The 26,250-nt window shown below is 39.4% G+C and overlaps 1 protein-coding gene across 2 annotated transcripts in view; it reads right to left on the bottom strand.

Moving 5' to 3' along the window:
• Positions 1-11,547: 11,547 nt before the first annotated feature.
• Positions 11,548-26,250, bottom strand: part of ABCA6 (ATP binding cassette subfamily A member 6) — a 61,513-nt gene continuing 46,810 nt past the window's right edge. The window contains exons 29-40 of one of the 2 annotated variants that reach the window (XM_036835689.1): positions 25,304-25,395; positions 24,472-24,613; positions 23,745-23,862; positions 22,513-22,604; positions 22,093-22,271; positions 21,204-21,279; positions 21,032-21,126; positions 19,472-19,591; positions 19,132-19,272; positions 17,282-17,361; positions 13,930-13,985; positions 11,548-13,797 (exon numbers count right to left, since the gene is read on the bottom strand). In XM_036835689.1, the coding sequence (XP_036691584.1) occupies positions 13,696-13,797; positions 13,930-13,985; positions 17,282-17,361; positions 19,132-19,272; positions 19,472-19,591; positions 21,032-21,126; positions 21,204-21,279; positions 22,093-22,271; positions 22,513-22,604; positions 23,745-23,862; positions 24,472-24,613; positions 25,304-25,395 (1,293 nt within the window). In that variant the 3' untranslated portion in view covers positions 11,548-13,695. The remainder of the gene's footprint in view (positions 13,798-13,929; positions 13,986-17,281; positions 17,362-19,131; positions 19,273-19,471; positions 19,592-21,031; positions 21,127-21,203; positions 21,280-22,092; positions 22,272-22,512; positions 22,605-23,744; positions 23,863-24,471; positions 24,614-25,303; positions 25,396-26,250) is intronic. The other variant, XM_036835690.1, reaches the window with a different exon arrangement.

Raw genomic sequence — 26,250 nt, forward strand, 5'->3', positions numbered from 1 at the left:
AGGCAACCTTCCAGAAAAAGAATTCAGAATAATGATAGTGAAGATGATCCAGGACCTCGGAATAAGAATGGAGGCAAAGATTGAGAAGATGCAAGAAATGATTAACAAAGACCTAGAAGAATTAAAGAACAAACAAACAGAGATCACCAATACAATAACTGAAATGAAAACTACACTAGAAGGAATCAATAGCAGAATAACTGAGGCAGAAGAACAGATGACCTTAAGTGACCTGGAAGACAGAATGGTGGAATTCACTGCTGCGGAACAGACTAAAGAAAAAAGAATGAAAAGAAATGAAGACAGCTTAAGAGACCTCTGGGACAACATTAAACGCAACAACATTCGCATTATAGGGGTCCCAGAAGGTGAAGAGAGAGAGAAAGGACCAGAGAAAATATTTGAAGAGATTATAGTCGAAAATTTCCCTAACATGGGAAAGGAAATAGCCACCCAAGTCCAGGAAGCGCAGAGAGTCCCATACAGGATAAACCCAAGGAGAAACACGCCGAGACACATAGTAATCAAAGTGGCAAAAATTAAAGACAAAGAAAAATTATTGAAAGCAGCAAGGGAAAAACGAAAAATAACATACAAGGGAACTCCCATAAGGTTAACAGCTGATTTCTCAGCAGAAACTCTACAAGCCAGAAGGGAGTGGCATGATATACTTAAAGTGATGAAAGGGAAGAACCTACAACCAATATTACTCTACCCGGCAAGGATCTCATTTAGATTTGATGGAGAAATCAAAAGCTTTACAGACAAGCAAAAGCTAAGAGAATTCAGCACCACCAAACCAGCTCTACAACAAATGCTAAAGGAACTTCTCTAAGTGGGAAACACAAGAGAAGAAAAGGACCTACAAAAACAAACCCAAAACAATTAAGAAAATGGTCATAGGAACATACATATCGATAATTACCTTAAACATGAATGGATTAAATGCCCCAACCAAAAGACACAGACTGGCTGAATGGATACAAAAACAAGACCCATATATATGCTGTCTACAAGAGACCCACTTTAGACCTAGGGACACATACAGACTGAAAGTGAGGGGATGGAAAAAGATATTCCATGCAAATGGAAATCAAAAGAAAGCTGGAGTAGCTATACTCATATCACATAAAATAGACTTTAAAATAAAGAATGTTACAAGAGACAAGGAAGGACACTACATAATGATCAAGGGATCAATCCAAGAAGAAGATATAACAATTATAAATATATATGCACCCAACATAGGAGCACCTCAATACATAAGGCAACTGCTAACAGCTATAAAAGAGGAAATTGACAGTAACACAATCATAGTGGGGGACTTTAACACCTCACTTACACCAATGGACAGATCATCCAAAATGAAAATAAATAAGGAAACAGAAGCTTTAAATGACACAATAGACCAGATAGATTTAATTGATATATATAGGACATTCCATCCAAAAACAGCAGATTACACGTTCTTCTCAAGTGCGCACGGAACATTCTCCAGGATAGATCACATCTTGGGTCACAAATCAAGCCTCAGTAAATTTAAGAAAATTGAAATCATATCAAGCATCTTTTCTGACCACAACGCTATGAGATTAGAAATGAATTACAAGGAAAAAAACGTAAAAAAGACAAACACATGGAGGCTAAACAATACGTTACTAAATAACCAAGAGATCACTGAAGAAATCAAAGAGGAAATAAAAAAATACCTAGAGACAAATGACAATGAAAACACGACGACCCAAAACCTATGGGATGCAGCAAAAGCGGTTCTAAGAGGGAAGTTTATAGCTATACAAGCCTACCTAAAGAAACAAGAAAAATCTCAAGTAAACAATCTAACCTTACACCTAAAGAAACTAGAGAAAGAAGAACAAACAAAACCCAAAGTTAGCAGAAGGAAAGAAATCATAAAGATCAGAGCAGAAATAAATGAAATAGAAACAAAGAAAACAATAACAAAGATCAATAAAACTAAAAGTTGGTTCTTTGAGAAGATAAACAAAATTGATAAGCCATTAGCCAGACTCATCAAGAAAAAGAGGGAGAGGACTCAAATCAATAAAATCAGAAATGAAAAAGGAGAAGTTACAACAGACACCGCAGAAATACAAAGCATCCTAAGAGACTACTACAAGCAACTTTATGCCAATAAAATGGACAACCTGGAAGAAATGGACAAATTTTTAGAAAGGTATAACCTTCCAAGACTGAATCAGGAAGAAACAGAAAATATGAACAGACCAATCACAAGTAATGAAATTGAAACTGTGATTAAAAATCTTCCAACAAACAAAAGTCCAGGACCAGATGGCTTCACAGGTGAATTCTATCAAACATTTAGAGAAGAGCTAACACCTATCCTTCTCAAACTCTTCCAAAAAATTGCAGAGGAAGGAACACTCCCAAACTCATTCTATGAGGCCACCATCACCCTGATACCAAAACCAGACAAAGACACTATAAAAAAAGAAAATTACAGACCAATATCACTGATGAATATAGATGCAAAAATCCTCAACAAAATACTAGCAAACAGAATCCAACAACACATTCAAAGGATCATACACCATGATCAAGTGGGATTTATCCCAGGGATGCAAGGATTCTTCAATATACGCAAATCAATCAATGTGATACACCATATTAACAAATTGAAGAATAAAAACCATATGATCATCTCAATAGATGCAGAAAAAGCTTTCGACAAAATTCAACACCCATTTATGATAAAAACTCTCAGAAAGTGGGCATAGAGGGAACCTACCTCAACATAATAAAGGCCATATATGACAAACCCACAGCAAACATCATTCTCAATGGTGAAAAACTGAAAGCATTTCCTCTAAGATCAGGAACGAGACAAGGATGTCCACTCTCACCACTATTATTCAACATAGTTCTGGAAGTCCTAGCCACGGCAATCAGAGAAGAAAAAGAAATAAAAGGAATACAAATTGGAAAAGAAGAAGTAAAACTGTCACTGTTTGCGGATGACATGATACTATACATAGAGAATCCTAAAACTGCCACCAGAAAACTGCTAGAGCTAATTAATGAATATGGTAAAGTTGCAGGATACAAAATTAATGCACAGAAATCTCTTGCATTCCTATACACTAATGATGAAAAATCTGAAAGAGAAATTATGGAAACACTCCCATTTACCATTGCAAGAAAAAGAATAAAATACCTAGGAATAAACCTACCTAGGGAGACAAAAGACCTGTATGCAGAAAACTATAAGACACTGATGAAAGAAATTAAAGATGATACCAACAGATGGAGAGATATACCATGTTCTTGGATTGGAAGAATCAACATTGTGAAAATGAGTATACTACCCAAAGCAATCTACAGATTCAATGCAATCCCTATCAAATTACCAATGGCATTTTTTACGGAGCTAGAACAAATCATCTTAAAATTTGTATGGAGACACAAAAGACCCCGAATAGCCAAAGCAGTCTTGAGGCAAAAAAATGGAGCTGGAGGAATCAGACTCCCTGACTTCAGACTATACTACAAAGCTACAGTAATCAAGACAATATGGTACTGGCACAAAAACAGAAATATAGATCAATGGAACAAGATAGAAAGCCCAGAGATTAACCCATGCACCTATAGTCAACTAATCTATGACAAAGGAGGCAAAGATATACAATGGAGAAAAGACAGTCTCTTCAATAAGTGGTGCTGGGAAAACTGGACAGCTACATGTAAAAGAATGAAATTAGAATACTCCCTAACACCATACACAAAAATAAACTCAAAATGGATTAGGGACCTAAATATAAGACTGGACACTATAAAACTCTTAGAGGAAAACATAGGAAGAACACTCTTTGACATAAATCACAGCAAGATCTTTTTTGATCCACCTCCTAGAGTAATGGAAATAAAAACAAAAATAAACAAATGGGACCTAATGAAACTTCAAAGCTTTTGCACAGCAAAGGAAACCATAAACAAGACGAAAAGACAACCCTCAGAATGGGAGAAAATATTTGCAAACGAATCAACGGACAAAGGATTAATCTCCAAAATATATAAACAGCTCATTCAGCTCAATATTAAAGAAACAAACACCCCAATCCAAAAATGGGCAGAAGACCTAAATAGACATTTCTCCAAAGAAGACATACAGACGGCCACGAAGCACATGAAAAGATGCTCAACATCACTAATTATTAGAGAAATGCAAATCAAAACTACAATGAGGTATCACCTCACTCCTGTTAGAATGGGCATCATCAGAAAATCAACAAACAACAAATGCTGGAGAGGGTGTGGAGAAAAGGGAACCCTCTTGCACTGTTGGTGGGAATGTAAATTGATACAGCCACTATGGAGAACAATATGGAGGTTCCTTAAAAAACTAAAAATAGAATTACCATATGACCCAGCAATCCCACTACTGGGCATATACCCAGAGGAAACCGTAATTCAAAAAGACACATGCACCCGAATGTTCATTGCAGCACTATTTACAATAGCCAGGTCATGGAAGCAACCTAAATGCCCATCAACAGACGAATGGATAAAGAAGAAGTGGTACATATATACAATGGAATATTACTCAGCCATAAAAAGGAACGAAAGTGAGTCATTTGTTGAGAAGTGGATGGATCTAGAGACTGTCATACAGAGTGAAGTAAGTCAGAAAGAGAAAAACAAATATCGTATATTAATGCATGTATGTGGAACCTAGAAAAATGGTACAGATGAGCCGGTTTGCAGGGCAGAAGTTGAGACACAGATGTAGAGAATGGACATATGGACACCAAGGGGGGAAAACTGCGGTGGGGTGGGGATGGTGGTGTGCTGAATTGGGCGATTGGGATTGACATGTATACACTGATGTGTATAAAATTGATGCCTAATAAGAACCTGCAGTATAAAACAACAAACAAACAAAACAACTAATACTAAACTTTCATTGGGTTATTTGTATGGAAATATGTTAATATAAATGTTTCAGACATTACATGAAATTTCTAAAAATCTTATATTTGTATTTGTATGGAAATATGTATGGAAATATGTTAATATAAATGTTTCAGACATTATATGAAATTTCTAAAAATCTTATATTTGTATTTGTATGGAAATATGTATGGAAATATGTTAATATAAATGTTTCAGACATTACATGAAATTTCTAAAAATCTTATATGTTCTGGTATAATGTTATAAGTAATAATCCTAGTTATTACTTTAAAATGTATATCTCAGAAATAACTAATTTTCTTGTCAACTGCATTATTATGAACTTTCATCAAATCTTTAACAGTGGTCATTTTTAAGTCTTTTGTCATTTACAGACAGTTCTGGGTGTACTCTGATGCTTTTGCAAATATGTTCCTATAAAAGGCTTTCATCTTCAAGAAATTCATGGTAAAGACTCTGACAAGTACAGGTTTCTGGTAACTGACTGTACTGCTGAACTGAATGAATAAGCATTTTCAGAACTCTAATGAAAAACTGATGAACTCATAAAAGTGCTAACAAAAGATCAAGATAAAAAAAAAATTAATTACATGGGACTGAGTGAACTGATGAGGATGAGTATAATTTTTGTGACTTTCTGTCTGAATTAAAAAAAAAAAAATCCCACAAGGACTCAGAGGCAAAGAATATACAAATCAATTTTCACTGCAAAGTAAAGGAGCTGTTACAGTGGAGGATTCCTGGACTGAATGTCAATATTATGACATAGTATGAGTGTGTTTCATGTTTGGTAATTGCAATCATTGTTGCTTTTGTTGTGGTCATCCATGTACAATGCTTGGTGTCAGTCTATTTATCTCTTGTAAAAATAAAATACAGTGTGTGTGTGTGAAAAAAAAAAAAAGTCTTCTATTGCTTATTGATACTGTGTATAAAATAGATAATTAATGAGAACCTACTGGATAGCACAGGAAACTCTACTCAATGCTCTGTCGTGACCTAAATGGGAAGGAAATCTAAAAAAGAGGGGATATGTGTATACATATAACGGATTCACTTTCCTGCACAGCAGAAAGTAACACAACATTGTAAAGCAACTATACTCCAATAAAAATTAATTAAAAAAAAAAAGAATGGGTAAGAAAAAAAAATCCTCTATTGCTGACTGAAATCATTGGTGGATCAAGAAAGGCACCAATGGCTATAGAAACTGATAAATCATGAATTACTTGACAAGAAAATGCTTAAAATGAACAAGAAAGAAAAACACATATTTATCAAACAAACTGAGGGACTCAAACTCAGGACGCTAGCTTCAGCATTAGTAGCCCAGTGACTAAAGCAGCCATGCAAAAAGTGCATGAATTGACATATTATTGTTACATTTTGCAATGTTTTTTTGCTCTTTCATTCTTTTTACAAAGGGTAACTTGCCAAATGCACAACTAAATGTCATTTAATAGTGTTACTTATATTCACCAACTTTGAATTTATAGAATAAAGTCATTGGATCTACACAGGTTTCTCCCTCTTTGTTTACTTTATATATGCCTAACTGGTAAGCTTGGGCTCCTTGGTCCTCACCATCAGCTATAAGTACATCATTACAAGCTCTAGGTAGATTTAACAAAAGTTGCACACAGCTCACTGGGTTTGAAAGAATCAAGGATACTGCCACTGAATTCTCCTTAACTTTGGCTGACAGTGGGCTAACATCTAACATCTCAGGGCAGAATGCAGAAAGTGATGGTAGATGCCAACCCAGTGTGGGATGCCTGAACAGAGCCTGGGAAATTTCAGCTCCTTCTCCATCAGAGACTAGGAAATCCCAGACTCATCCCATAACATTTCTGGCTGTTAATCTTTCCTGTCTTTGTTTTTCAGATATTTGATTGAATCCATTTATCTTAAATTTTGCATGAGCTTTTTGTTCTTCATAGAAATTATTACTGCCCATTACCTTTTTGTATATTCAATGAGAACTTCAAGCAAAAATGTATTCAGTCATCTAAAAGTATTGTTTACAATGTACAATCATTACTTTTCTAAAGCCAACCCCAGGAGTCCTTTTTGCAAGTTTTCTGGTTTACTTAGTGTAAAACTTTAAAAAGCTGAAGAAAATGTTGGGCCAGTTACCTTTGAATTGATCATTTGCACTAAAATATCACACAGTGTAATTTTAAAGACAATAGCAAGATTTCTATCAACGGTCAAACCACTGCTGATGTGTTTTCCTCTGTCCCATTTTAAAATGGATGAATAAAATTATTTCTTGTCTTATTTCTGCCAGACACCGGAAATAAGACAAGAAAACAAAGCTAAAAAAAGAGTGCAAACTTAAGCAAGCAAGTTCTGAGGTGGTTTGGCAAAGGCTGATTGATAAACCAGCTAAAATATGATTTGTGTGTAAGGATAAAATAGTCACATTTGTCAAACAAAATCTGAGATTTCTCTTTTATAGATCTCTCTGATAATGGATAATATCTCTTATATTGGATCTCCTTCAAGAAGAAAGAAATTGAACCCAAAAGGAAGTAGTTGGATGTTGGAAACTAATAAACACATTGGTAAACTAAATAAATATTGACTGTGCAAAGTAATGATGACAATGACTAATTAGAGTTGGGGGAGGGAGGGTGTTAAACATGATATGGGACTAAAATATCAACCAGCAATTATATGGTAGAAGAGAGAGCCATGATCAGGGTTAAATTCTCTGGAGATCTTACAGTTCAGGATAAGGACAGAAATACTGATTAAAAGTGCATTGTCCAATATGGCAGCCACTAGCCCCCAGTGGGTATTTAAATTTAAATGTTATTTCATTAGAAATCAATAAAATTTAAGATTCAGTTCCTTCACCTCTGACATGTGGAGAGCTTGGAAGTCAGCATTCCCATCCTAACGACAAGAAAAAGTTAAGCAAACTGAAAATCAATGATGTGCCTTGGACTCGTCAAGAGTGAGGTCTCAGGGCAAACCACAGCCCTGAAATCTGGACTCATAGGGGCCCAAAGGTGTTAAGAGACGAATTGCTTTTTAAAATTCAGACATGGCCTGCTTTTGTTTGGGTCTACACTCAAATATGGCTTTCTTTAGGGTGGTCTTTCGCATAGGACTAGCAATATTCCCAGACATGGAATATGCATTCCCCAAATCCAGTAAACCAAACGCCACGCTTCTTGTTTGGTCCTAGGGGTGGGGAACGGCAGCAGTTTATTTTTAGTTGCTCGTGGATTATCCTGGTGGCTCCTGCCCAACTTACTCTTAAGGATTTTACTGTCAGGGCAGGTCCTTGGACTTTTGCTGGATTTATTAATCCAGCCTTGGTTGGCTATATGAGTCACCATTACATTGAACTCATGACATCATTAATATGGTGTCTTCCATTTCCAGTATTATCATAACGTCATCAATATGGTGTCTTATTACACTGGAGACCCCCATCAAGTCCAAATCCCTTCTGACCAAATTATGACAGGAAGCTGGTGAGTTTAGATAACCCACGAGAGCACAGCAAACAAGTTGGGATCCTTCTCCTGTGAACCTGAACTACAACGGGCTCTTTTGCAAGACTGAAATGGAGAAGAAAGTGTTTGCAAAAACAATTACTAAGTACAAGTCTCCTCTAGCTTGTTGTATTTTGTGTGTGTGTGTGTGTGTGTGTGTGTGTGGTTGAAACCATGTCCAGAACTGCTGAGGCTATCGCCGTGCAACTTTATTTAGAATGACCTCTGCTGTTAGTCTCCATGAGCTACCAGCCTTTGTCACGGGACAGAGAATTCATTGGTCCCAGAACTCCAGCTTCTAGCATGTCATTAGTTAAAGTGGTCATCTCTTTTTGGCCACCAACTACTCTATATTGTTTTAAATTACCTACCTGTGTGGGTTTGGGCAGTTCTACTGGTTCCCATTCAGTGCATCCAGTTAAGACAGGCCTGAGGGTGGACTTGCGTGCTTTCCGTCTACAATATTAGGTAGACAAAGCAATCTCCAGTCAGACATAATATCCATCCCAATAATATTGATATATTCAGGTAACGGAGACTTGATCACTTCACATGAACTTTGCTTAAAAATTTACTTTTTGCCTACATTTTCACCTTAATCCCATCAGCCTTTGCATCTTCTTATCCTATCTAAATTTAGCTGCCATTAAGACTTCACCAACAGGTTTCCAATCACAGTACACCGGGCTCTTGGGTTAAGGAGTCCCAGAAAAGCCTCTCCCCCTTCCTGGCCAGTAACCCACACATGTGCATGTGGCCTTGGATCCCCACCATGTAGGACCAGAAGATTCTGGCCTCTCCTTCAATCTTTATGATAATTAATCTGCTTAGCCACTACCCCAGGCCATTCTGGGTTGGGTATCTGATCATAATGTTTGCCTTCTGTTTTTCTTAATTCTTCCAAACTGGGGTAAATGGAGTGAACTTCTTTGGGGCCTTCTGACGTTGGAGTGCCACTGGTCCACCCAACCTTCCGCAGTGCTGCATTGACACCACCCAGGTCCACCACATTCATCCCATTTCTCATTAACCTTCTTGAAAACTTGCCCCCTCCTAGGTCAAGTACCTTGACTCTTCTTTCTGTCTCTCCTCATTTTCTCTTTAGTGGCCTTGGTATCAGTAAGATAGATCCCTATGGGGAAAATGAGACAGCAAATCTGATAAAGCTTCTCAAACTGTTGGATTTCGCAAGAGCAATGTCACATGGGGTGCCCATGTAAAAGACACCCCCTTAATCACCGCATTTACCGTAACCTGGTAAAAGGCATATTCAGTGGGTGAATGCCCCAGTCCTCATACACCCAATCTCACTAGCCTTTGAAGCATATCAACTGTCTCATCTGAGATTCCACCAGGCATTTCCTGGGGCAGGTGGGCAGTCATCCTTTTCAGGATAAATGCATTTTACGGTGGCTTTTATCCCATCCACCAGGCTGGCCATTCCCTCAAGAATAACCCTCTGTGTGTCTGGATCACATATAGCCATTTGTGACTGTCCAGTTGTGAGCTGCAGGTCCTGTAAGACCCCACCATGCCCTTCCCCTCTGCAGCCCTCAAAACCAGACACAGCCCCCAAATTAGTCACTCTCACAATCCATTTGAGTCAAGGTTCTTCAGGAAGTTGATGATACTAATCCAAAAAATGAGACAACTTCACACTATACCCCCTGCCTCGGTAGTTTCTTGTTTTTTTTTCCCTCCACCACACTGACTTCCTTTTTGGAGACTGGAGGCCACAGAGGTACTTTCCTGGCATGATTTTTCCCTTTGCAGGCAGCTTTGAGGTTAGCGGCCAAAGCTAAGACTGACCCAAAACTGAGCTTTGTCCAGCATCAAGGTCCAGCTCAGCACGTTCTCTCACTTTAGCTGCTATAGATAATAATGACATAGGGATTGTATGTTTAGCATGCTTATTGTTCTGCATTTCCTTGCATGTCCAATGAACCATTGCGTCTACTCTCATCTCTAATTCCACTGGTAAGTGTTACCTTTGGTAGCTGATGTTTATACCGCGGGTGATGGGGGTAGCTATCAGGGACCAAAGGTTCCCCATCCCCTGCCCTTGCATTCTTTCTTTTCCCAACCTGCATATTTCCATGAGCCAGAGCCGTTCTAGCAAATTCCACTTCACTGACACCAAATGTCTAGGAAAAATACCCTGTTTTCTTTTGCCCGCACACATCACGTCTGGCCACCATATGTGTGGGTTTTGAGCCATAGTGAGCAACTCTCCACCACCACCTGGCTGTTGGAGAATTCTATTCAATTCAGTGTAGTTCTAGCACTAGCTCTCTGGTTATTGTCAGATCCCACAGGTTAAGCCTCAGTCCCACAAAACTACTCCCACTACAGATGCTAATTACGAGTCCTCAGCTGGTCATCTGTGCTGCTGACCAATTGGTTATAAACTGGGCTTCCTGTGACTTCCCGCCTTGGGTTCAACAATTTGCCAGGGCAGCTCACAGAGCTCAAGGAAACTTACTTAGGTTTACAGGTTTATTATATAAAAAGAATGTGATAAAGGATTCAGATCAATAGCCAAATGAAGGGATTCATAGGGTCTGGAAGGGCCCCGAGCACAGGAGCTGGGGTGTACCACCCTCCTGGCATGTGGACGTGCTCACCAACCCGGAAGTCCTCTGGACCCAGCACTTCCGGGGTCTTTACGGACGCCTCATCAGGTAGGCATGATCAATTATTAACTCAATGTACAACCCCACTCCCCTCTCCCGAGAATGGGAGATGAGGCTGAAAGTACCAAGTTTTTCATCATAGCTTAGTCTTTCTGGTGACTAGCCCCATCCAGGAGCCCACCAAGAATTGCCACGTTAGAATAAAAGATGCACTTATCGCCCAGGAAATTCCAAGGAACTTAGGAGCTCTGTGTCAGACACTCCTATTGCTCAGGAAATTATGAGGGTTTAGAAGCTCAGAGTCAAAGACCAAATATTAGCAGAAACTAGGGGCAGAGATCAAGGTATATATTTCTTATTTTTTTACACAAGTGAATACAGAGAATCACAGCCAAGATCAGCTTATGCAGAGCAGAAGCCACTAGAGCCATAAGCTGGTAGGAGCAAACACTTAAATGGGGATTTTGATGAATTGCTGGTGGCTGAGTGTGGACTAGGTGAGAGAGGGGTCCTGGGGTCAACAGTACGGGGAGGGGGGAGGCAGAAGCAAGTGGGTGTAACCGGAGGGGGACAAAGATTATAGGCCTGGAAAGATGCATCTACTGCTTGAGATCTGAAACTACAGCAGCGGGAGGAGGAGAGAGACCCTCTGACCTTTCTCTTCCCATCTCTTGCTGCTACTTTCTGTTGGGTTGGTCAAACCCAACTGGAAGCCACCCATCAAAGAAGGGAACTGTGAGGCAAAGAAGGGAACTGTGAGGCAAAGAAGGGGAAGTCAGCTTCCCCTGCAAGGGGATGTTAGGAAAACAGAGAACAAACCCAGTACAAGACCTGTCCACAATAAAATTAGAGATGGTACAAACTCTCTATCCTTTTTTAAAAAAAATCCCTTCCTTTGTTTTGTTCTAATGACCTTCTCTTTTGGAACCCAATCACCTGCTCTTCAACACAATCCTAATAAAAACAAAAGTTAATATCTTCAAAAACAACTGTATTATGATGGTTTTAGCAAACTACATCCACATTAATCTTTTAAAATATTCATAGTACTACATCTGATATTGGTTATTCAGTACTTTGTAAACATATTTCTATAACAGTTAAGAAAATATATCATTTATAAAGAGTGTAAGTAAAGATTTCATCATACTGTTATGTAAAATGATTGTATATGTTGTCATGTTACACAGTTGAGCAAGACAGGATTATTTATTGCTTGAGTTTAGAAATAATTTAAAATCAGCTCTCATTGTGATATGGATTTACTTTTGTAGGGTACTAAGGGCTCCTGAATAAACAGTAAACTATAAGTCATTTATCATAGATTTGGAAATATAATGTTCCAGATATAATTATGATATATGTAAAATACACAGATAAAATATTTAACCATGTAAAAAGTTTATAAAATGGATAAGAAAAAGATTAAAGTACAATCATAAATGAACAAAGAATACAAATAACACAAAATAAAATGCAAACATATAAAGCTGCAACCTCACCATAAGTTTAAAAGTAAATTAAAACAATTTCAATGTTATATCAGCAAATATGCATATGTATTTAATCAGGAAATTATATGTACTATCATGATTCTAACCATGTAAAAAATGCACTAAAGAAAAAAGGAAATAGTTGATTGGGGGGTATGGAGAAATGGTAGTGACTCTTTTATTCAGTACATTCAATTTCTATATTTTCCTCTATTATACACATTTTCTTCTATGAGCATAACAACTTTTTTAAAAGTTATGCAACGTATCACCCTCAGAAAGCAGCAAGAATACTGCTTTGTCTTCAAAAAATTTTCTGATGATATTCAAAATGAAATAGCTATTGTTTAAGGGAAAAAATAAAATAATATGTAAAGCTAGCACAGACTTTGAGTAATACAAAAGATATGCGCACATGTGTGCATATATCTTCTTAAAATAGCAGTAAATACACAGAAAACTACTGATCAGGTGATACAGGAAATCAGTGCCCCCCACAATCATAAGAACATACTCAAATTTTTGAAAATCTGAACAAATACTGCTGTGATTCTCATTGTTTTCAAAAGGTATATTTGAACTACTTTTCCAAAGCACATGCTTGTTCATTTGTGAATACAAGGAACTCCTAATCCTGTGACTTTTAAAACAATTTCTGAAGAGGTTTCAGAGGAAGACCCTGGGTTGTACCTGTGTATTAAAGCAAACTCATACACCCAATGTATCACAAACTGGTCTGCAACAATCATGCAGTTTCTAGCTGTTGAATACGTCCCTCACCTTTGTCAGCAAGGGAATTTTAGAAAGTCGTCATACTTCTAAAAAAGTCATATTTCAAAAAATTCCAAATGTGTGGCTTTATTTTCACAACACCCTATGCATGGCTCTTCAGGTATCTCTACTAGTACTTTGTATTGCCTTTATTATAGATCTTCTACCACTCCAAAAGTTAAAGGGAAGAATAATTTTTTAAATTTATTCATTTATTGACTAAATATACAAAATATACCTAATATTGATGTTAATAATTTTTTAATTATATACACTGCTAATTATTACATATGACATAAGCTTATAAGACATCAACAAAGAATGATTAGGTCTGAGGTTTCAAGGGTCTTCTGAATGAGGAAGGAGTTTCCATCTCATGGTTGTATCAACCTCTTCATCAAAATTTCCCAGCTCCTGCTCCTTAGAAAGCTCTAAGGACACCTAAACATGTGCCAAAGAAGAAGCACAAAGAATTAGCAAGCTGTTGATTGTCTTCTAAATAAACAGAAAGCATGCATGCTACTTTCATGTGAAATTTACAGGAATGATACCAAACCATACAGGTTGACTCACCTTTTCCAAGGTGCACTGAGAGAGGTTGTATTCTTCCAGGTTAAAGTTATGTTTCACTGAAAAAAAAAGACTAGTAGTAGATGCTTACAATTTATCTATTACCAACCATCTTTTCAAAGTCATCTGAAACAAAACTGCCAATAATTGATATAAACGGAATATAGAGCTGAATGAACAAATGCTTGGTGAAAGAATGTAGTAGTGAAAAGTCATAGCATCAATATAAATACGTATTTTTTTGTTGATATTATAATTATTTATTGTTTTTTTTATTGGGGTATAGTTGCTTTACAATGTTGTATTAGTTTCTGCTGTACAATGAAGTCAATCAGCTGTACATATACATATATCCCCTCCCTCTCGGACCTCCCTCCCCCGACACCATCCTTCCCACCTAGGTCACCAAAGAGCACTGAGCTGACCTCCCTGTGCTATACAGCAGGTTCCCACTAGCTAACTATTTTACACATGGCAGTGTATATATGTCCTTCCCAATCTCCCAATTCATCCCCCCTCCCCCCAGCCCCGTGTCCACACGTGTGCATCTCTATTCCTGCCCTGCAAATAGGTTGATCTGTACCATTTTTCTAGATTCCCCATATATGCATTAATATACGATATTTGTTTTTCTCTTTCTGACTTACTTCACTCTGTATGACAGTCTCTAAGTCCATCCACGTCTCTACAAATGACCCTATTTTGTTCCTTTTTATGGCTGAGTAATATTCCATTGTATATATGTACCACATCTTCTTTATCCATTCATCTGTCTATGGAAATTTAGGTTGCTTCTGTGTCCTGGCTATTGTAAATAGTGCTGCAATGAACATTGGGGTGTATGTGTCTTTTTGAATTATGGTTTTCTCAGGCTATATGCCCAGTAGTGGGATTGCTGGGTCATATGGTAGTTCTATTTTTAGTCTTTTAAGGAACCTCCATACTGTTCTCCATAGTGGCTGTATCAATTTACATTCCCACCAACAGTGCAAGAGGGTTCCCTTTTCTCCACACCCTCTCCAGCATTTATTGTTTGTAGATTTTTTGATGATGGCAATTCTGACTGGTGTGAGGTGATACTTCCTCGTAGTTTTTTTTTTAAACTTAAAAAAAATTATTTATTTGTTTATTATTATTATTATTATTATTATTTTGGCTGCATTGGGTCTTCATTGCTGCATGTGGGCTTTCTCTAGTTGCAGCGAGCGGGGGCTATTCTTTGTTGCGGTGCGCAGGCTTCTCACTGCGGTGGCTTCTCTTGTTGTGGAGCATGGGCTCTAGGCATGCGGGCTTCAGTAGTTGTGGCACGCGGGCTCAGTAGCTGTGGCTCACGGGCTCTAGAGCGCAGGCTCAGTAGTTGTGGCACATGGGCTTAGTTGCTCCGTGGCATGTGGGATCTTCCCAGACCAGGGCTCAAACCTGTGTCCCCTGCATTGGCAGGCGGATTATTAACCACTGCACCACCAGGGAAGCCCCTCATTGTAATTCTGATCAGCATTTCTCTAATAATTAGGGATATTGAGCATCTTTTCATGTGCCTCTTGGCCATCTGTATGTCTTCTTTGGAGAAACGTCTGTTTAGGTCTTCCATCCTTTTTTTTTTGATTGCGTTGTTTGTTTTTTTGATATTGAGCTGCATGAGCTGTTTGTATATTTTGGAGATTAATCCCTTGTCAGTTGCTTCATTTGCAAATATTTTCTCCCATTCTGAGGGCTGTGTTTTCATTTCAGTTATGGGTTTTTTTGCTGTGCAAAAGCTTTTAAGTTTCATTAGGTCCCATTTGTTTATTTTTGTTTTTATTTTCATTACTCTAGGAGGTGGCTCAAAAAAAGATCTTGCTGTGATTTATGTCAAAGAGCGTTCTTCCTATATTTTCCTCCAAGAGTTTTATAGTGTCTGGTCTTACATTTAGGTCTTTAATCCATTTTGAGTTTATTTTTATATGGTGTTAAGGAGTGTTCTAATTTCATTCTTTTACATGTAGCTGTCCAGTTTTCCCAGCACCACTTATTGAAGAGACTGTCTTTTCTCCGTTGTATATCCTTGCCTCCTTTGTCATAAATTAGGTGACCATAGGTGTGTGGGTTTATCTCTGGGTTTTCTATCCTGTTCCATTGATCTATATTTCTGTTTTTGTGCCAGTACCATACTGTCTTGATTACTGTAGCTTTGTAGTATAGTCTGAAGTCAGGGAGCCTGATTCCTCTAGCTCCATTTTTCTTTCTCAAGATTGCTTTGGCTATTTGGGGTCTTTTTGATATGACTGAAAAGGGGTTAAAATCTAAAATATATAAACAGCTCATATAAAACCAAAAAAACCCAAACAAACAGCTTGATTAAAAAATAGGCAGAAGACCTGAATAGATATTTTTCCAAAGTAGACATACAGATGGTCACAGGAATATGAAAAGATACTCAACATCACTAATCATCAGAGAAATGCAAATCAGAACCACAATGAGATATCACCTCACACTTGTCAGAATGGGTATCATCAAAAAGACCACAAATAACAAATGCTGGAGAGGGTGTGGAGAAAAGGGAACCCTCTTGCACTGTTGGTGGGAATATAAATTGGTGCAGCCACTATGGAGAACAGTATGGAGGTTCCTCAAAAAACTAAAACTAGAGCTACCATATGATCCAGCAATCCCACTCCTGGGCATATATCCAAAGAAAACAAAAACAGTGATTCGAAAAGATCCATGCACCCCAATGTTCATAACAGCATTACTTACAGTAGCCAAGATATGGAAGCAACCTAAGTGTCCATCTGTAGACGAATGGATAAAGAAGATGTGGTACATATCTATACAGAATGGAATACTACTCGGCCACAGGAAAAAAAAAAAAGAAAAGAAATTTTGCCATTTGCAACAACATGGATGGACCTGGAGGGCATTATTCTTAGTAAAGTAAGTCAAAGACAAATACTGTATGTTATCACTTATGTGTGGAATCTAAAAAATACAACAAATGAACATAACGAAACATTTCACAAATAGACTCACAGATCTAGAGAACAATCTAGTGGTTACCGGTCAGGAGAGGGAAGGGGGGTGGAGGCATGATAAAGGTAGGGGATTAGAGGTACAAACTACTATGTATAAAATAAATAAGCTGCAAGGATCTATCGTACAGAACAGGGAATATAGCCAACAGTTTATAATAACTTTAAATGGAGTATAATCTATAAAAATTTTGAATCATTATGTTGTACACCTAAAACTAACATAATATTGTAAATCAACTGTACCTCAATTAAAAAATGAAAAAAATAAAGTTAAATCCAAAAATATTATCTAATTTTTGATTAATTCTTCAGAAGTTTTATTTAAAAACGGTCATTCTTACCTGCTTCTAATTTGTGAAAGGCCTGAGACAGAGGGCGAACATCCTCCGTGGGCAGTTTATAGGCCAAGAAGGAGGAATACCTAGAAATAGAAAAATGTCATACTTGACCTTGAGTTTCAAGGGAAAAAAATGACCATCAAAATAAATGTTGACATTAACAGCAATTTCCTTTTAAAAATAAAATTAATGCAAATTAATGTATGGCTTCAATCTGAAACAGATAAAATAATTTATCAATGGACATTTCTTACAGTGGCTTTGGTGGCTGGTGGTTGGAAATGATCCAGTATAATTACTTTTATGCTTAGTCTATGCAAACCTTTTTCTTGTGGAACACAGATATTCTGAACGAATCCCTTTGGTTAGTTCAAATTAGGTTGGAACGAATCCCAACTTAATATTTCATCCTTGTCACCCGAAAGTGAAGGAAAGATACAAAGTTGAGACTGAGAGTCATAATAGTGTAGGGATTTCAAATCCCTTTAAACAAAACTTTCCTGACATCTGCTGACTTAAAAATGCACAACGTGAAAGCTGTGAGTTAAGTTTTATTTGGGGCAACATGAGGACTCTAGCCCGGGAGACAGTATTTCAGAGAGCTCTGAGAAACTGCTCCAAAGAGGCAGGGGGTAAGGTCAGTATGTATGTGATTTTGGTGAAGGGGAGTACATGCAATCAAGCACATACTTTTTGCAGGTTTCTGCTAGTCACGAGGAGCAGACGTCACCATGAAGGATTTTAGTGCTTTTCTAGATAGGAGGAGATACAAGAATTGGGCTCATAAAACCTGAAAATTTCTATCTCAAGACCTGTTCTGCCAGTTTTTCCCAGAGCACAGAGCACCTCATTCCTGATCTCCACCTTGAATTCCTTTCAGGGGGTGCTGAAAGTCAGCAGCTGCAGCAGTTCATGATTTAACCCTTGTAGAGGCAGATGGCAAGTGCCAATTTGTAGTTGACGCCTCAAAGGAGAGGACGAGCCGGAACTGATTTTTGCCATCGTTTCCTTGTGCTACTCCTGGCTGTATGACCTCAGGCCCCATGCTCCCAGGCAGCCCTAAAGCTGCCAGACCTCCCGGTCGGGCCCTCTTCAGCCCAGCACCCCCTCTCATGACCTTTCCATCTATTCATCAAAACCGCTTCTTGGATTTGTGACCCTGAGGGTCTGGGAATAGGACTGAATTATGTGCCCTGGCGTATCCCTTAGATAATTCCATTACATTTGAACTGTGCCAAAAGGCAAACAGCCACTGTCACGCCCTGCTTTTTTGCTGTGCTTATCCCTCCAAGGAATTTCAAACTCAGTTCCTGCTCCACGCCCCTGCCCTCCCCTTGAAAAAACAACACCCATATTCCTATGTGCTCACACACATATGCCTTTCTATTCTACATTTTGAGGCATGAAAACTCCATGAAAGGGACATTCTTTGATGGTCTCAATTGCTGTTTCTTTCCTATGAGGATGGTTCATCCTAAACAGTTGCGTCTTTAAAATTGTAACTATTTACATCTTTTAGAGAAGCCTAAGGAAGGTGTCATGGGCCCCGCTGCAGTCTTGTGTAGCTCCAAGTCATCAGAAATCCCTTCCCCCGTTTTTCCCAAGTTCCCCTGCAGAGCTGGGGACCAGCCTTGGATGGCCGAGGAGGCCCAGGTTGGGTGTCCCCAAGTCTCCCTAGGGGGCACAGCTTTCTGGGTAGCTCCCAAATATCATAATCTGGAAGACTTAAATCCATTTTTGAGGTCCCTCACTTGATTGTGAAGTCAAGTAGCCCTGAACTTCTCACAGAGCAGGAAAAAAACCACTGATGGGAAAAGCCAACACGTTCGTCCACAATCAAAAGCTCCTTTCACCTCTCCTGCTGTGCAGCGTGCGGGAAAAGCTTCAGAACCTCGGTGTGGACCAATGGCACTTGAGAAGTTTCCTTCACTGTTAGTTCGAGGATGTACTCCTTGCCAAGGTTGTTTTTCAGGTGTTGGATGGAACCGATGCATCTGTGAGCAAAAAGGAAAACATGCTGGAAAAACTCTTGCCCCTGAAATTTTTTCATGTTATTCTTAAATTTCAAATGTAGGGAAAGGGGGCCCCTGAGGTAGAGGAAAGGAAGGGCTCCAGCGGATCACAGGGAGTTTTGCCATTTTCATAGCAAATCTCGTTCTGAAAGTCAAGTGCAGGCTCTGGAAAGACACCCACCTCAGCCTTCCGGACACCATCATGGCCACACGGTCACACACGGCCTCGGCCTCGGCCAGGTAGTGGGTGGTCAGGAGGGCGCCCCTCTCCGTGTTCTTAATGGCTGCCTGGATCGTCTGCCTGAATGAGCCCCAATATTAACACCATTTTTTAAAAAAAGTGTAGGAAAAAAGAGATAGAAGGGAAGTTTTATAGATGAAATACAATTTATGGATCATATTTGAATCCTAATTAAAAAAGAAACAGGGGCATGTGAATACTGAGAAGGTTTTGATAAAAGTTTTAAAATATTTTTAGGTGTGCTAATGGTATTCTGGTTAAGTTAATAAAAAAAACTCCATTTCTTTTGGAGAAACTAACTGAACTGTTTATACATGAAGGATACACTGCCTAGTATTTGCTTCAAAATAACGGGAGAGTAGGGAAAAGAAGGGGCAGAGGGTAAAGATGAAGGAAGATTGGCCTTATACAAATAACTCTTGGTTTAATAGATTCATAAACAATTCTCTATCCATTTGTATAAAATTTCCATAACAAAGTTCTTTTAAAAAGTTGGGAGGGGGCTTCCCTGGTGGCGCAGTGGTTGGGAATCTGCCTGCCAATGCAGGGGACACAGGTTCGAGCCCTGGTCTGGGAAGATCCCACATGCCACGGAGCAACTGAGCCCGTGAGCCACAATTACTGAGCCTGCGCGTCTGGAGCCTGTGCTCCGAAACACGAGAGGCCGCGATGGTGAGAGGCCCGCGCACCGCGATGAAGAGTGGTCCCCACTTGCCGCAACTAGAGAAAGCCCTCGCATAGAAACGAAGACCCAACACAGTCATAAAATACATAAATAAATAAATAAATAAAAGAACGTGAATTTAAAAAAAAAAAAAAAAAAAAAAAGTTGGGAGGGACTTCCCTGGTGGTCCAGTGGTTATGGCTCCGTGCCTCCACTGCAGGGGGCACGGGTTCGATCCCTGGTCGCGGAACTAAGATCCCACATGCCGTGGGAACTAAGATCCCACATGCTGCCGTGCAGCATGGCCAAAAAGATTAAATAAATAAAGAAATAAAATTTGATTAAAAAAAAAGTTGGGAAAATATTGGACGGTCACAAATATGAAAGTGGACTGGAGAATTTTATAATTCCAAATAGAAAGTCCTACATAGGAAAGTAAAAAGAATTTAAAAACTAAGAAAACCTGGGTCAACAAATTTGACAGATTTGGTGAAAGCCGGGAAAAAAGGAAATGAGGAAAAGATATCAGCAAGTTAATAGTTTCTAAGGCAACTGTTACAGACGTCTCAATAATTGGCAAAATTAAAATACATTCCAAATTGCAAGACCTAAAACTTCAACAAAATACCGAGAGGTGTTTTTTTTTTTTCCCATGTGAATACCACATGCGTATAAAGCACTATTAGAGAGTCTACCTGTTAAATATTTGTTTTCCTAATAACATGGATTGTTTCCACTCAATTAGGAACCAGTGGATTTGCTTTTCCAAGATCAGTTTAAAATGCTACTTGTACATAAGGTTTGTCCTCCTGGCTCTGAGGGTCATAACTTCTCACCACATGTGCTGCTGCTCTGTTGGATCCAAGCCTGTAGACGGTTCATCCAGAAGCAGGACAGGCGGATCTCCCAGGATACTCAGCACAAAACACAACTGAAATGCAGAGAAACGCCGCTATTTGCTGCCACCAGCCCATCAGCTCTCAGAATAACATCCCGCACCGCACAGACCTTTCTAGTAGCTCCTGCTGTTAATTTCTGCACTGGAACATTCAGCTGTTCGTGCAGTTTGAAGGCGTCCGCCAATCTGATGGGAAACAGGATGAGACTATGAGATCAAGAGTATCTGGGGAAAGGCAAATCACATGCAAGGGTTACAGCACTGGAGTTCCCTCCTTGGCACTATTATTCTCAAAACTGATGATCAAAGAAAAAAGTTTATTTTGAACATGAGAGATTTTCATCTCATAAAAAAATTTTGAAACTAACTAGAATTCTAACTGAAATAGATGATTATTCATGATTATTCACTCATTTAACATTTTAAAAATGTATTTTATTGAAGTATAGTTGATTTGCAATGTATTAATTTCTGCCGTACAGCAAAGTGATTCCGTTCATATACATATATCCATTCTTTTTCAGATTCTTTTCCATTATGGTTTATCACAGGACATTGAATACAGTTCCCTGTGCTGTACGGTAGGTCCTTGTTGTTCATCCATCCTGTATATAATAGTTTGCATCTGCTAACCCCAAACTCCCACTCCATCCCTCCCCCCTCGCCCCTCCCCCTTGGCAACCACCAGTCTGTTTTCTACGTCTGTGAGTCTGTTTCTGTTTCATGGATAAGTTCATTTATGTCGTATTTTATTGATAGATTCCACATATAAGTGATATCATATGGTATCATTTGACATTGATAATTATTCTATGGAATTATTTTTTTTTAAAGATCCCTCGGTCAGGGATGCAGGAAACAAGACCCTGTCCTCCATCCCTGCTCTACCCCTGATGCTCCCTGAAAGGTGCAGACGTCATTCCTACTCTCCACTCTTTATTCGTGATGGTACAGCCTCCCTGCATCTCGGCACAGAGGAACCTCATGACCGCACAGTACCGTGAAATGGCAACGCTGGCGTCCGCTTTACGCAGCCCTTTCACCGCGGCGAACACCTCCAGATGTTCGCGCGCTGTCAGGATGGGCCACAGCACGTTCTCCTGGGGACAGTACCCCAGGAACCGGATGCTGCCGTCCCCCTGATGACCCAAAACCGAACCGTATCCGGTCAGTTCCACCTAAGAAAGTGGACTGGTTTTAGAAACGTGCAAGCTTTTCTCCAATCACATGATTACTCAAGAAACTGACTTGTAGCTAAAAATCACCCAAATTTTTTGAGAAATATTACAGAAATTACTTCATATGTTTATTATAAAAAACTATTTAAACTACTAAAAGTACAGTCTTACAAGGATATAACCCATATATATTATAACATGTCTATTTTGGGAATGGAAACCATTTCTTCATTTTCACTACCTCTCCAGCTGTTGGCTTCATGACCCCAGATATCATTCTAATAGATGAGCTTTTACCAGCGCCATTAGGTCCTAGCAATCCCAAAATTTCACCTGAAAGAGAATTACCCATTATCAATATTGGAAGTAAAAGAATAACATAAACATGTTTCTTCAATAAGTTTCTGAGATATATGTGCATCCCTCGGTACCACTTTGAAATTTATAATGTATATGTAATCCATGTCACCAAAACATGTTCTTTAACCCCTATAATTATATAAAACATTTTTGAAAAAGCTTAGTGATTGATATTTGCTATCAATACATAGGTTTTTTTTTTTTTTTTTTCAGATTACATTTTCAGTGAAAAAAACGTGCCCAGATATTTTTTTATAGCAGATGGCTGATGTGCTGAGTACCTAAATGCATTCCTAAACTTGGGAAGTCGGGGACATTTTCTCCATCCCAAATTCCACCACTTGTGTCTGTGTCACTATCATCTTTCATCTCAACTGGTATGAAAGCCTCTTGACTTGTCCACCACCCAAATTCATGAACAAACAGAACCAGGGTGTAATATTTTTCAAAGTACCAATTAAATGGTGGCAAAAAGCCTCTAAAAACCCTCTGGTGGCATTCCACTAACTTGGTATAAAGTCTAAACTCTGCTGTTTTTCACAAAGCTGCACCTCATCGGACCCTGCTCACCTCTTTGACTGCACCCCTTCTGTTCACGGGGGCATCCGCTGACCTCCGTTTGTGCCTTAACCACTCCAAAGGCGGGCCTGTGTCTGAGTCCCTGCCCTTGCTGTCTCCTCCGCCTGAGGTTCTCTTATCTCTTCATGCTCACGTAGCTGGCACCTCGTTATCACCTAGATCTTGGCTTAAATGTCTCTGCTCAAGAAACGTCTCCCCTAACCCTAAGTGGATGCAGCCCAAGTCACTCCCGTCATTTCGCATACTTGAATGCTCCACACAGAACTTGCCAGCATGACATCTGAAACTTCTCTTGATAAGTCATTTTTGTTTATCGACCCCCCTGAGGATGTAAAATCCATGAGGTCAGGAACTTGCCTGTTTGTTTCATAATTATATTTCCAGATCCTAAAAGAGCCCCTGGCACACTCAAACAATATATGTTGAATGAATGAATGAATGAATGCTTCAGCAAGTACAACGGTGCCTGTAACCTAGATGTTCAGTGGGCCTTTCTCAAAATAATGGCGAATTTAAAAAGTGACTCTTCCAAACCTTTTTTAACACAGAAGGAGACATTTCTTGCTGCTATTTTCTTCTTCCTCCTTGAAAAGCACCTTTTCTTCTGGCCTGCATATTCTTTGTGTAGACAGCTAGCAATTATGACTGGTTTCTGGAATAGATGACAGCGTGATTTTCCTCTTAAACTCCAGAGACTTTACGTTTCTTTGTTCCCCCTGCTGGAACCTTTCCTGCCCTATGTCATGAACCAAACCACATTTTGAGTTGCCTGTCATCCATATTGCTTGTTTCGAACGTAACATGCATTCATGGACACCGACAATACTTCTCGCTTCTCAATGGACGGAGTAAACAGCATAGCTTCATAGCTTAGCTTCTAAATAACAGCATAGCTTCATGCCGCCTCTTTGCCTTCCCGGAGCAGAAGTATCCGAGCTCACAGAAACACCGCCACATCAAAATCGAACCGAAGAGTAACCCTTAAAATCTTAGTCTCTACCTGGCATTTTATAACAAATGTCACATAAATTCTTCAACTCATGAAAATTTTGGTTTTGAAATTATAGCTCTACATATCCAAGCCCATTTTTCTCAGAAAAATAAAACCACTGTGATTTGTGTTCTCTGAGCATCCAGGACCCTCAAAAGAGGCGCCTGCATGTTTAAGAATTACTTGAATGCACCAAACTGCAAACTTTCTAAACGAAACCCAGCATATCAACCCCCATTCTTGACCGCCCTCGAAGAGCTCCGCTAACACCCATTCTGTCGCTTGCTTTTCTACCTCCTCTGTGGAAATGGTTAGGGCAGTTGCCGTTCTTATTCTTTCTGCCTGAACATCTTCATCTTCATCTACAGGTTCTTCTGGATTTGGACGACCATCTCTACTTTTAGGGGAAATTCTGCAGAGAAAATGAAATACACAACATGTGATTTTTCTAGGTGTCAAAGATGCATCAAAAATCAGCTTCTCGGTGATTTCACCATGGACCTTTCTTTCAATACACTGGTCATGATGATGGCTCTGTGAATATGGCTTCTGCTTTTGCCAAGAAGGTCCGTCCCAGCAGCCAAATCCCTTTCTCAGTGTTGCTGCCATTCTCCTAATAAGCATCTTTGACCCTTTCAAATTTGTCAGCAAGTCCTGCTGCTTCCTTAAAAGTCAGGTCACCTGCATTTTCTCTGTAGAATGTGAGCCCACGTTACTCACACCCAGTATCTGCCTAGTACCTTTTACCTGGATTCCCTCCAGTGGTGAAGCACTCTGAGCTATGCTGCTAAACCAACTCCATCCCATCTCTTCTGGTCAAGCATGTGCAATCCTCTTGAATGCGAGGATGGCATATTTGAGTACTCATTAGATTTTTGAGAGGCTGAAAGCTCCCTTCAGCTCATTAGTGGCAGAACTCTGCCTGGGTTTCCTATTTCCTGGCAGTTCAGCCAGAAATCCACTGACCATCATGAAAATCATCATGCTGTTTACGGTCAATATAAATTGTCAATATAAATCAGTAATTTGAGGGCAGTGGTGCAGCCACTATCTAGGAATATGAAAATACGGTATTAAGTATGAAAGTAAGTTTTATGCCAACCTGAAAACAGGATCCTTTTGCATTATTTTCTTTCCACACTTTATTTCCAAGCATCGTAGAACAAAAATGAAAAGCAAAGCCTGAAAGTAAGGCTAGGAGCAGAGAAACACTGTTACATTGAGGCATAAGTTCACAAACATTATTGAAACATTCGAATCAAATCTGTGGTCTTTCAGTCTTTGGATAAAATAGATGTGAATCATTCTTAAAAATCAGGGGAGGATTCCAGTTATACAGCAACAATCCAGCTTGGTGGAACCGGCCTTCTTTCTTCTTGTACAGCCTACATCCAGTCCGTTAGCAAACGTTATCTGCTCCTAATTTCAAAATTATCCAGAACCCAAGGGCCCCTCACCCCTCCTGGCGCTGCTCCTGCCCCGGCCCAGGTCGCTGTGATGGCTCAATATTGATATTACAGCCCCTTGCTACTGGGTCTCCCTCTTCTTCCCTTGCCCCAAACATCTATTCTCAACACAGTAACTACAGCTGTTCTTTTAAACCATGTCACAGCACATCGCTTCACTTGAAACCCTCCAATGACTCCTTGATTATGAAAAGTAAACTCAAGGTTCTTAACGTGACCCAGAATCTCTGTGTAACTCCTCTGTCCGCCCCGCACTTGTCTCTGCTACATCTGTGACCTTCTCTCGTACCACTCTCCCCCGTGGTTACTCTGCCCCAACCACACTGGCCTCCTGGCTGACCCTGAAACAAGCCAGGGTCACCCTCTCCCCTCCTATGGGAACGCTCCTCCCGTGATATCTCTGCAGCTTGCTTCCTTGCCTCTTTCAGGTCTTTATTTTCAAAGTTCATCCTTTCCTGAGCACCCATCTTACCCAGCATGTGTTATTTATTTAGTTTATTACCTGTCTCCTTCCACCAGAATTTAAGCCCCACGAGGGCAAGGACTTTTATTTTTGCTCTATGCCTAGAAAAGTACTCACACA

The sequence above is a fragment of the Balaenoptera musculus genome, chromosome 20 (assembly GCF_009873245.2).
Source record: "Balaenoptera musculus isolate JJ_BM4_2016_0621 chromosome 20, mBalMus1.pri.v3, whole genome shotgun sequence".
NCBI classification, from domain to species: Eukaryota; Metazoa; Chordata; class Mammalia; order Artiodactyla; family Balaenopteridae; genus Balaenoptera; species Balaenoptera musculus.